General features: G+C 34.2%; 1 protein-coding gene across 6 annotated transcripts in view; it reads left to right on the forward strand.

Moving 5' to 3' along the window:
• Nucleotides 1-13,211, forward strand: part of TFDP2 (transcription factor Dp-2) — a 169,190-nt gene that overhangs the window by 35,232 nt on the left and 120,747 nt on the right. For 2 of the 6 annotated variants that reach the window (XM_063113513.1, XM_063113514.1), the window contains exons 2-5: nt 3,982-4,094; nt 9,117-9,317; nt 10,115-10,222; nt 10,965-11,031. The exons of 2 other annotated variants lie outside the window; for them this stretch is intronic. In XM_063113513.1, coding sequence (XP_062969583.1) covers nt 10,157-10,222; nt 10,965-11,031 — 133 coding nt within the window. In that variant the 5' untranslated portion in view covers nt 3,982-4,094; nt 9,117-9,317; nt 10,115-10,156. The remainder of the gene's footprint in view (nt 1-3,981; nt 4,095-9,116; nt 9,318-10,114; nt 10,223-10,964; nt 11,032-13,211) is intronic. 2 more of the 6 variants (XM_063113515.1, XM_063113516.1) reach the window with 1 other exon arrangement.

A 13,211-nucleotide genomic window follows, 5' to 3' on the forward strand; every position in this document is an offset into this window, starting at 1 on the left:
ATGTAGTGGTAGTTTTCCACTTCTATTATTCTATATTATTTATTTTGGTGGAGGAAACCTTTATTTGTCATGAGAAATCAGTGAACTAATGTTTCCCCCTAACAGTGATTGAATGCTTACCTTGCACTAAGCAGTGTCTTAGTAATTTTACATGTATTGACTCATTTAATTAAGAAATTGAGGCACAGAGATGTTAAGGTAGATTTGCTCAAGAAATTCATACACTTTGGCTCTATTTCAAACATTTGTCATTAAGGTAACATTTACATATTCCAGTTTGTGCTGAGTTCTGGTGAGGAGATACAAAGGACTAAACAAAATTATATTTTTCATGAATGAAAACTCATTCATGTAGCTAAGCAGTATTTTTATTGATAGCCTCTTATTATAGTGTACTAAAATAGTAGTATGCTGTTTATTTCTTTTTATTTTAATGAATAACAGTGCCTCTCAACAGCCCCGCCCTTAGAAAATATCATATTGAATACTGAATACGGAAATGAAGCAGATGCACAGAGACAAGCAGCTCTAGCTATTAGGACAATGCTCTGGGCACAAAAAAATAGAGGGAAGAGAAAAAAGGTTACATTAGCTGAATCTGGTAGCCCACCCCAAAGATGTCTGCTTATATTTCATTGGCCAGGATTATGATCATATGTTGTATGGTCAGCCTATCTGGGAGGAAGGCTGAGAATTTAGTATTTTTAGTTAGGCACATTGCTACCTTCAACTTCTAAGGAAGAACAGGAAAATGATATTGGGTAGGCAGTACTGGCTGTCTTGGATATATAAAATGTTTCTAAAATTTAACGTATTCAAACCATACTTTGGGTAGAAGAAAAATTCATTATTTTTTGTTACAACTGCATTTCAGTATGTCATAAGGTAATCTTAAAATGTTTAAAATTGAACTTTTTTGTGGAAAAAGCGTTTACAGTATTTATTAATAAACTGGAGGGCATTTGGCACATTGGCTTGGCAGATCTGGTGATTTTTACCTTAACAAGTCTATCTAATTTCTTCCTAACATAACTTTGAAACACTCAGTATACCTATTTTTCAGATGAAGACACTGAAGCTCTAAGAGGTTAAACTGCTTGTTCAGGATCACACAGCTAATAAGTGTCGGAGCTGAGACTGAGCCGGGGTTTACGCTCTTTCCACTCGGCTAGGCTGCTGCTCTATTTAGGAGATGCCTAGTTTAAGCAGGACACTTAGAACCAGTTTGTTAATTTATTGATTTTTTTTTCTATTTCATGCCCTTTATTTCTTTTCGTCTTGTTTCTTTGAATTCCCACTTTCTTTTTAACTTTTAAATTGGTGGCTTAATGAATAAAAGGAAATACAAATTATACCCCTAAGTACTAGATCAGCAGGGCCTACAGTTTTATTTTTTTCATTGTCATTTAGTTCTAAATATTTTATTTTCTTTTTACTGTCATTCAGTCCTAAATATTTCAAATCCATAGAGTATTTAAGTAATAATGTACTCTTATTTTCTAAATATAAGACTTTTAACTGATTTTAAAAATAGTTGATTGCTAGTTTGATTGCATTGTGGTCAGAGACCGTAATCTGTATAATATCTCCTCTTTGAAATATGTTGCTACTTCCTTGGTGATAGCATACATGGACAAATTTTATAAATTTGTGCTCAAAGAGATTTTTCATGTCTATTAGATACAGAGTTCTGAATAGATCTGTTAAATGAAGCTTGGTTAAAATGCTAATTTTCAAAATGCAATACTTACATTTTAGCCTTAAAGGGAATATATCAGGTAGTTTGATGAGTGGGATATCAGGAACTTGTTTTTTATTTTTTTATCTGATATTTAAATTTATATCACTGAAGAGGACATAAGAAATAATTGATAAATGTCAAGCAGATCTAATGTAGGAACTTGATTTTCAGATTAGGTCACAATAGACATTGTGCAGCTATAGTGGGAAAGCAAAAAATAGTGGTAGTTCAGGTCTTACTTGGATTTTGAAATCTGTGTTTTCTTTATCACTGAAAAATTACAAACTTAGTATTTTATTGAAAGTAAAAACATTTTGTTTTTCTTCCACAGATTCTACTTGTAGATTCATATTTTAGCATATAAGGCAGACTTGTGAAGCCCCCATTTCTTTAAGCCCCCATTACTTATGATTTTTTCAAAATTAGGTTTTATTTTATTCTTCCCCTTGAATGTCTTATTAAAGTTTTAATTTTGAAATAATTTTAAAATAAGAGAAAAGTTGCAAAAACAGGGCAAAGAACTCCCAAATACCCTTTACCCAGATTCACCACTTGTAAACATTTTCCCGTATATGTTTTGTTCTCAATTTCTTTATATATTTCGATCATCTATTTTTTTCATCATTTGAGAATAAGTTGCTGCCATCATACCCCTCCACTACTAAATATTTTACTGTATTTTTCCTAAGAAAACCCCATGTTGATTGATCAAAATCTGGAAATGTAATATTGAAGTAATACTGTTATGTAGTCTGCGGGCCTCGTTATCTTCAGTTACCACAGTCACGGTCTTCACAGCAGTTATGTTTTCTGGTCCAGTGTCCACTCTGAATCATATGTTGAATTTAATTTTAATATGTTTTTAGTCTTTTTAAATCTAGAATGTCTCTCAGCCTTTCTTTGCCCTTCACACTAACATGTTTGAAGAGTTTAGGCCATTACTTTGTAGAGTATCCCTCAATTTGGATTTCTCTCATGTTTCCTCATTATTAGGTTTAGATATTGCATATTGAACAGAAATGCCTCAGAAGTGGTACTGTACCTCAGTGGTACCTCAGTGCACTTGAAGTCACACATGATGTTGGTTTGCCCCATTGTTGGTGATCATTTGGTAATTTTGGTCACTTGGCTAAAGTGGTTTGTGCCAGGTTACTTCACTGGCAAATTTGAATTAGTAGGTGTTGGGAGATGTTTCAAGGCTGTTTAAATATCCTGTTTTTCAGCACACTTTCACTGATTGGTTTACCATTTATTGATGATTCTTTCCTTATCAGTTATTATGATGGTTACAAAATGGAGGGTTTACTAACTGCGTCATTCGTTGATATTTACTAGTTGGCATTCTGCCGCAAAAAAGAATGTTCCGCTCTTCCTTATTATCCCCGTTACTCCTGGATTATTATTTTAGTCACTGGGTTTATAATCTGTGATTGTCATTATATAATTTGGTGCTCAGTTGTTCCAAATTGTCTCTCTCAGTTGGCTCCTGTGTACTTTTGACATGGCTCCATAATTTTTGAGCATTTTCCTACTATAGGCACAATAGGATGTTCTAGGTTTACCTTGTACATTTCCTACCCTGCTCTGAGAAGCCCTGACGTTTCTTTCAGTGGATCATCTAAAGCAATATAGTGTAATACATTAGTCCCCCCATCCACTGTTTTACTTTCTGAGGTTTCAGTTACCCCAGCCAACCATGGTTGTAAAACAAGTTTAAGTACAGTTTAGTACAATAAGATATTTTGAGAGAGAGAGACCACATTTACACTTTTATTACAGTATATTGTTATAATTGTTCTATTTTATTATTATGTTGTTAATCTGTTACTGTGCCTACTTTGTAAACTTTATTATAGGTATGTATGTATAGGAGAACACAGCATATGTAGGGTTCAGTACTACCCATGGTTTCAGGCATCCACTGGGGGTGTTGGAACCTTGTCTCCTTATCCCTTAACTCCTTATCTCCTGCAGGTAAGGGAGGACTACTGTATTTCAAGAGCCCAGGCTCCATCTCTTGTGAGTTGAGTGGACTTGGTCAAATTACTTAACTTCTCTTAGCCCCAGTTTTTATCTGGAAAATGAGGATTAATATGGTACATAACTCATAGTGGTGTTGTGAGGATTAATTTAGACAATTCACTTAAAGAACAATGCATGTCACATAGTAAATATGACATAAATGTTGCCTACTATTATTATTATTATTACATTACTATTCCTCTTTTTCCCTTTAACAGGATGTTCTTTTAAAGAATTGTTGAAGAAGAATTTTTTTTATTTTGTTTTTGTTTGTTTTTAATGGTTTTACAGAATCTTAAATAGAATACAGTTTGACATGATGGCAAAAAATGTAAGTATTTATAAATTTTTTAATGTAAGTATTTTTAAAGTGAGCTGTGCTTTTTCCTATGCATGTTTTCTCACAAAAATATGGTTAATCAAATTCAATTTACTGGTATGGATTTATAGTTGTTTTTGTTTATGCAGAGTATGAGATAAACTTTAATGCTGTTGAATACAGTAGTCTAATGGGCGTGGTAGCATTCTTGTAAATTGGTGCCAAGTTGTTCCTTTTCAACAGCTGCAAATTTTATCTCCAGAAAGTTTCCCACCCCTCTCCTCTTTTGGGTACTGTAATAAATTTGTTTTGGTATTTACTGGAGAATTATGTGGCCTTATTGAGCAAATCACTGTTTTCTTCGGCTAATTTTTTCTGTTGGATTTACTCAGGGAAATGTGTATGCTCAGATATGGTTCAGAATAAGCTTGCTGTCATCCATGAGATAGTTCCTGAAGGGACGGTAGACTTTAGATGTTTTGGAGAGGTTACTCAATTTTTTCCCTCTGCTTGAGGCTATCATTTCTGAATCTACTTCCCTTTAAGTTACATTCTTATTGTCACCCAGTATTAATGAGTTTGTCTCCAATTATAGTGAAGGATTATGCCATAAAATAAATAGTACAACATATAGGGAAATAATTTATTATAATTACTCTACTGTTCCCAGATTATTATGTAAGAATCTTTGAGAATCAAAAAGGAATTTATTATAAAGATACAGGGATGTCTCAAGAAATTCAAGAGTAGAAATTTAGTGTGCCCTCAGAAAAATCTGGGCCCAGAAGCTGGAAATCTGCCAGGAATTGAAGCAGTATTAGGTTTCCATCTCTCGCCTCTCTCTGCTGGTTACTATGCTTCTGTTTCGTTTCTCTCTCTGTCTGTCTCTCTCTGTCTTTCTGTCTGTGCAAATCATCTTCCTCATTCCCCAGCCAGCACGGCAGAGCATGACACCTCTCCGCATCTCCATCTCCATGTTATGGGACCAGCCTGTTCAGAGAGAGAGGTTTGAAGCGGGGGAGGAGGCAATCTGATATCCTGTGTCAGCACCCATTTCAGACTTCTTGGGAAAGACGTCTGGCACAGCCTCAGTCTGATATCCACTAGTGGTTTGGTTAGTTGTGACCAGGAGAAGCAAGTGTCATATTGTGTAAAATGTCTGCCAGGGGGCCCACCGCAGTGTGTGAGAAGAGAAGATAAAGGGCTTCTTGTGAGTCAGATAGTTTTATTTGCCCTTATACATCCAAAGAATAGCATTAACAAATAAGCAAAACCTTATTATAATATCTGTTTTCTTATTTTGGGTTACATTCAGAACCTTGCTTTTTTCTGAGTGATTGGGGGATGGCTAGCTGGTACGGGACTCGAAGCCTGGCAGAATCTTTTTTTAACATGCTTTGGTGGCTATAATCAGATGCAGATTGTTTCATTATCATTTAGGGACAGCCATCAGGATTTATTGAGTAATTTAGGGTATGGGGAAAGGAAAGAAGTTAAAGGAGACTTCTCAGTATTTGGCTTGTGTAACTGGGTAAATGACTGTGCTGTTTAATGAGAAGAGGAACTCTGGAGAGGTGCAAGATTTTGTGGCAAACTCAAAAAAAATCTGTTTTGAACATATTAAAGTTGAGGAACCTAAAAACATCTAAGTGAAGATATTGGCTGGGCAGTGTGATAGTGACTCTGGAGCTCAGGAGTAGCTTAGGGCTGGAGGTAGAAATTTTGGAGTTATTTCATATTAAAATTATTTTAAAGCAGTGGAACCACATGAAATTATTTAGTGAGCGCATGGATAGAGAATACGTGAGGACCAAGGTCTGAGCACAGGTGTTCTCCCACATAAAGATGGGGAGAAGGAGAAGCAGCAGGGGAGACTCAAAGAAAAGGCCAGAAAAGAGAGGAAGAAAACAGAGTTATCCTTATGATCTGGAAGGAAAGTGAAGAAATTGTTTCAAGGAGGGAGTGATAAATTGTGTCACCTGTTGCTGAGAAGTGACTCACAGGTTTGGAAAAGATTGTCCTCTTTCGGAGGCATCATTAAATATTCAGTTATTTACATTTTTCTGTTTCTCATTTTGCATGTCTCATGAACAGCTTTTTTGTGAAGGGTTTCTTTTGTCTTACCGTGCTCTAGTAGGCCTCTTTCTGTTGCAAGAGATAGAAACCCGACATAAAAGAGCTTAAGGCAGGAAGTGGAATGTATTTTGACTCATGTCACTGAAAAGTCTCTAGTACTCTGGCATCAAACACATCCAGGTTTGGGGGATCAAATGATGGTATCTGGCTCTGTCTCCTTCTTTCTAGCTTTTGGCTCTCTATGTGGTGTCATAATGGCCTTTAGCCCATATACTTTTCTCCAAAGAGGAGGGAGAACTTTTCTTTTTTAGGATTTATGTTTCACATTCCATGTAGGAGCTTTGGTTGACCCTGCTTTGCTCACATGCTTAAACACTGTGAAGAAAGGTAGGATACCATATGTGGCCAGGCCTGGGTCATGAGCCCACTTCTGCTGCTATGACACAGTTGAGCCTCTAACATTAACAGCCCTACCAGAACTGTTAATTTGTTCATGTAGGGTGCATCATTTTGGAAAAGGAAGAGATGAGGAGCTGGCAATATATTCGCTGTATCAGGAGTAAAATTGTTATCAAATAGTATCTAGTTTACAGTGATACTCTTCTAGATAAAAATGCAGGTGTGTTCTTTTTTTTTTTTTCGTGACCGGCACTCAGCCAGTGAGTGCACCGGTCATTCCTATATAGGATCCGAACCCGCGGCGGGAGCGTCGCCGCGCTCCCAGCGCAGCACTCTACCGAGTGCGCCACGGGCTCGGCCCAAGGTGTGTTCTAATTTAGGCTCACCCAGTATACAAGAAAGAATTTAAAACATAATTTGAGATGTAAGTTTTTGCCTTGCCAATGAATCTTTCAAAAAATACTTAAGCTGTAGTACTCGTTACAGAAAAAGAAAATACAGGTAAAAAAGAAAATATATATAAGCCTAGAGGTTATCAGCAGAATTTCACCCATGAAGACATCTGGAATATACACAAGTGTGTATATATATCAACCAAAATATATAGACATTATATATCTTTTAATAAAAATGAGGTCATCCTATTTTGTAACCTGCTATTTAGCTTAATCTCTGATGAATGTCTCTTCTTGTCTTGATACCTTTGCAACATCATTTTAAGTGATGTTTTATGTTATCTGTATCTTTATGTACAGACTTTACACCAGTTTCCTGATATTGGCCATTGAGTTATTTCCATTTTTCCCTTTTCTGAACATTTTTGTTTATTTTTGCTCATTCATCAGATTATTTCCTTGAGACAATGTCGTATGAAATTATTAAGCTAGAGTGTGTGATTTTCTTTTTTTTTTAGAGCTTTTGATTCATACTGCTAAGTTGCATTTCAGAAAGATTGCACAGATTTATATACTTACCAATGGTATATGAGAGTGCTATTTCTTTTTGTTTTCTTCTTAATCTCTGCCAATCTAATTAGCAAAAAAAATGGCATGTGATTTATTACATTTCTCTGATTACTAGTTAGGTTAAACTAGCATTCTGTATGTTTATTGGTCATTTACATTTCTGTTTTGTAAATTGTCTATGTCAGGGTTAAGGTACTAAAAACCATTAACACTTGAATCATAACTCACACTTGAATACTTGTTTGCCATTAAAAAATATGCACATAATTATTTAATTTGATTTAAGGAGTTCTTTGAGTTATTCATACACATGTGTATTATCACCCCCATTTTGTAGTGACTATTTCAAGACCACCTTGACTGTAAAGGGAAGAGCTTAACTTTGAGCACAGATTATCTCACTCTGACTCCTGTTTTCCTTCATTTATGTTATGTCAATCAGAAATGTTAAACATCAATGAAATTATAATGTTGTTATTAAGGTATATGTTTTAATTATTAAAAATTGGACTTAGATTTTTTTTTTTTTTATCCAATAGACATTTAGTGACTGCTTACAGTATGCAGCACAGCATGGGAATACCCAGATATTATCCACTTTAGTAACCATTTTACCATATATATATATATATATGTATCCTATAACATCATGTCATATACCTTAAGTATACATGATGAAATTTATTTTTAAAAAAGTACTTAAAAAAAAAAGAATACCCAGATAAAAGACTTTTCTCATGACTTGATTAAGCAAAACCATTTAACATGTAGCATGAGTTCACTTTTTTCTCTTGCTCAGTGAAATATATATAGGTCCTTTTTAAAAATGTAGAATTTGGAAAGAATAGCTAATATTTTTTTAATTTTTTATTTATTTATTTTTTTGTCGTTTTCCTGCCCGGCACTCAGCCAGTGAGTGCACCAGTCATTCCTATATAGGATCCGAACCCGCGGCGGGAGCGTCGCCGCGCTCCCAGCTCCGCACTCTACCGAGTGCGCCACGGGCTCGGCCCTGAATAGCTAATATTTTTAAATGCCTTTCCTAAACAACTTTTTCTACTCTCAAATAATGTACTTTTTCTTTGTGTCTTTAAACTACAAAGTGTTTATGAAAGCAGAAATTAATGCATAATTCGAAGTTTTAATTAAATAGATTTTGGTTGTGTATACATAAGCTTTAAATATACCTCCCATCCATCTGTGAGACCAGAATTAGCTACTGTATTACCTCACAATTGACCTTTATCTTTTTAGACTATAATTTGTTGCTTATTAAGGTGTGGGTGTACAGATGCTTTAAAAGTTTCCAAATTAGTTTGCTACTTCACTCCGCAGAAGTTGGACATTAAGAGCAGGTGTTTAAGCATAAGAGTAACGCAGTAACTGTGAACTCTCTGCTGTGAATATGTGGTTTTAATTGAGGTTTTTGCCATTATTGTTTTATAATAACAAAAAGATATCACTGATCCTTTTGAAGTTATTATAATACATGTATTAAATGATCACATTGTATCAAGCATGGACTATATTGAAGGCTGTCTTTGCCTTATTTGCTTTCTTTTTTAAAGTAAAACTGACAAAAGTTTCTTTATAGCAGAAGAGTTTGAAAGAAGGAAGGGAGTCATGTTAGCAATGGCACAGTAAATTCTTCAACAGATGTTCAACAGATTGAATATTTAACATTAATGTTTGTGAGCAACTTTGGAGAGCCATGACATGAAGTTATTTGTTGCAAATTTTATTGCAAAGGGTTAACTTTACTTCTGACGGAATATTTATAAACAGCTAGACGAAGGTAAGCATCTGCACCATTATCTACATAGAATTAGGAAGCTTTTTTCTAGATGTCTTAGTCTCAGCTGCTGTCATAAAAAGTTGATTTTAGATGCCAGAGATACATTTGCATCAGAATTACTTGTCTGTGATATGAAAAATATTTCTGGTAAAATACATCTTGACAAAAAGAAACAGCTATTAGTAGAACATTTGAATTAACCAAATAATGAAATAATTACCTCTTACATTATGAAATTGTAAAGTATCAAATGAGTGCTTTTGAAGAACACATAACGTTAAACATTGGGTAGTTTTAAAAAATAAGACAAGTGCGGATATAAAGTTATAAAGTTTTGTGTGCTTTAAAATCCTTTCAAATTACTGGAGATCTGATGTACAGCATGGTGATGATAGTAATACTGTATTGTATACTTTTAATTTGCTAAGAGGATGGATCTTAAGCTGAATCTTCTCAACACACACACGATCACTATGTAGAGGTAATGGATATGTCAGTTAGCTTGATTATGGCGATTATTTTCCCATGTATACGTAAATCAAAACATTAAGTTGTACATCATAAATATATACAATTTTTATATGGCAATGATATCTTGGTAAAGCTGTTTTTAAAAATGCTTTCAGTGTAGTTGTGCTTGGAAAGAATGTTTGAGGTGCCAAACTACAAACTTGTAATGTTGCAAGATTACAAATCTTTATTGCTTAAAACAGTAATATAATAGTAATAATAGAGCCATTTATTGGATGCTTTCTTTGTGCCAAGTTTTAAAAAATGTTGGTTTTTTTCCCCTCCAGGCTTTATAATAAATTTTTAAAACTCTTTGTGATGATACTACCATGTTTAGCTCTATGATGCCAAGTAGTCCAGTGGACATTACATTAAATGAAATAAACTATCTAAAGGTGAATTTTTAAACACCCTTGGAGTAAGTAGCCCCTCAAGTATCACACTAACAGTAACGAATGTTAACATGGATTGAGCAGTGTGTGCCAAGTACTGTGCTGTATGCTTTACATGAATTATCTCATCTAACCTTTTTAACAACCTGAATTGGTAAGCACTGGTATCACCCTCCAATTTACAGATGAGGAAATTGCATAACATGACCAAGGCCACGTACCTAGTAGGCTTTGTGAGCCAGAATATGAACCTGAACAGTCAAATTTGAGGCTAGTACACTTCCCTTCTGCACTGTGGTATTAATGGTCTTTATTTGATCCCTTACATTGATAGTGTTGGCAGACATCATAGGTAGAGATTAAGAACAGTAAAAATTAAGGGCAGCAATGAGGACCAAATTTTGATATAGCAACTTCATTACAACTTAAACATTCATTCGTTAGCTGCCACATTACTTGCTTTCAAATAACCCATCAGTAAAATCTGTAAATCTTGGTCTGCTCATAAGTAATATTATTTAATTAATTTTTATCTTAATCTGGACAATTCATATTTTTCCCATTTCAAGCAATATGGCAACATTTTCTTTTTAATAATACTCCTATGGTTGATATAACTTATTCACTTTTATGAGGCTATCTGTAATATTTGATATGGACCTCTGGTGGAAGATATAAAATAGCTTTTAAGTGATTATATAATACTTAAGATCCTATTTTTAATTTTTAAAACTATTTTATTCAGGTTGGTTTGACTTCCTCAAGTACAGAACTAAGAGGATTTATAGATCAGAATCTCAGTCCAACAAAAGGTAAAGATTGTTGAATCAAAATTTTCTGAATTAAGATAGTGTTATTGCATTTGTTTTGTAAAATATGCAGCTACATGAATTACTTTATGTATAATAATAATTAATATTAGTGTGTTGTCACATACCAAATAACTTGTGTTGTATCAAAGTCAGTTATCTCTAAGAGGTGGAGGGTTTTTTGTATGTGATTTTTCTCCGTCTCTTTTTTAGAGGTCTCTAAGGTCTTTGATCAATGACCCTGTTACAATTGAAACTATTCAGACTACTTTTTCCTTGATTTTCTTCTTTGAGAGTTCTGTTTTTGAGTCGCTAAACTTGTAAGGAAGTACAGTAGAGAAAAAATTATACTTTTTCTATATATTTTCTCTCTATATATATAAATTTCTATGACTATTATATGGCACACTGGGGGAATGCTTATATCATTAATCTGACTCACCAGGAGCAGAACTTATGCAGAAACCAGCAGTATCTTTCAATGTGTGTCTTTGAACAGTGTCTTTTACTATGTAGAGATACATGCTGAAATATTTATGGCTGAAATGATCTGATGTCTGGAATTGGCTTCAAAATTATCTTCTGGGGAAAGGAGGGTAAAGTGGGTGGTGTTATAGGTAAAACAATGTCTGTAAATTGATTAATTGTTCGAGCTGGGTGATAGTTAGGTGGGTTTCATTATTCCTTTTTCTTTTCCTTTGTATACCTTTGAAATTTTCCATTTTAAAGGTAGGAACAAAGTGTATACCATTACAATACAAACAGCTGTGAGAGAAACATCAGCTTCCTCGAAGGGTTTATGTCTAAGGTGGAAGGTATACTCTGGAAAGAAAGGTAGAGAAATCTGTATTTCAGTATAAAAATGTCTAGCTTAATATTAATAGTCCATAGGAATTATTCTGAGAGTTTATGTATTAGAAAGCCTTTAAGAGTTATGTGAAGCCTCAATGCTTCTCATATTTTCTTTTTTTCACATGATGGCATACATAGAAAATTACCACATTTGTAAGATGTGCTAGGACTAAACAAAAGGGCTGCTTAAGGTCAGGTGTAAGCTACCTAGGAGCTTCAGCTGCCCCAGGCCACTCGGGGCTGCCCCAAGGGCTGAGGGGATCAGTATCTTAGTACACACATGGCTTATTCATAACATGTAATTGGGAATCCCTGCTTTAATAAAATGTAATATTCAGGTCAGTGAAGGTACTGGGAACCACAAGCTTGATAAGATATGGAAAACTGTGATACTGAGTATTGGGAATGGGGATAATGGAGTGATGCAAGGGAGAGGACAGCAGTCATAAAGGGGGAGGGTGACTTAGAAAAAAGCCTTGAAAAGACAGAGGACAAAGGAAGAGAAAGAAAGGAAGAGTTTGGGTGAGGAAGGTTGTCTTTGATGTTAGAATACGCATCTGAAGGGTAAGAAAGCTAGTCTGTCCTGGACGTATACTAATACCGGTAACATTTCGTTAGAGTAAAACCTTCTCAATTTGTTTAACTTTATAGAACAAATAGAGAAGATGGAGATAGAGTCATTTAAAAGGCAAGGACTAGGTTTAGAAATAGCTATTTTTTTAAAAAGAAAATTGTTACACTTCTTTGAGCTGTTGGCTGGTGACAGCAATAGGAACTCCAGATTATGTAAATCAATAGGATTTGTAAAAGAGATTTAATTATTTTTTTAATTAGTGAAAATCATTTAATTTATTACAGGTCAAAGATGAGAGTTGTATTTGGAAGTGATATAGAAAAGTATTTTTCTTAATTCAAATGATGTGGCAATGGTTATAGAAAATTTTGAAACATAGACAAAAGTTCTACCATTCTAACACAGCCTTTTTTTGTAACTTTTTATCATTATTCATATATTTATGTTTTAAGGGTACAAAGCTGTTACACCTACAAGAGTACTTCAAAAAGTTTGTGGAAAAATAGAATTGAAAAATAATAATTATTTTTCCATGAACTTTTTGAAGTACTCTCATATGGTTTTCTTTTCTGCTTTTTTGACTAAATTTTAAAAACCCCACACTTTTCATGTTTTGACAGTCTTCATAAATACCATTCTTAGAGCTTCATACTATTTCATTTTTTTAAATGAATCATAACTTGTTAAACATTTTCCTAATTTCTTATTATTGGATATTTAACTTTTTTTTTTTTTTGGCTGCTGGCATTTAAAGCTT

The sequence above is a fragment of the Cynocephalus volans genome, chromosome 11 (genome assembly GCF_027409185.1).
Source record: "Cynocephalus volans isolate mCynVol1 chromosome 11, mCynVol1.pri, whole genome shotgun sequence".
Lineage (NCBI taxonomy): Eukaryota > Metazoa > Chordata > Mammalia > Dermoptera > Cynocephalidae > Cynocephalus > Cynocephalus volans.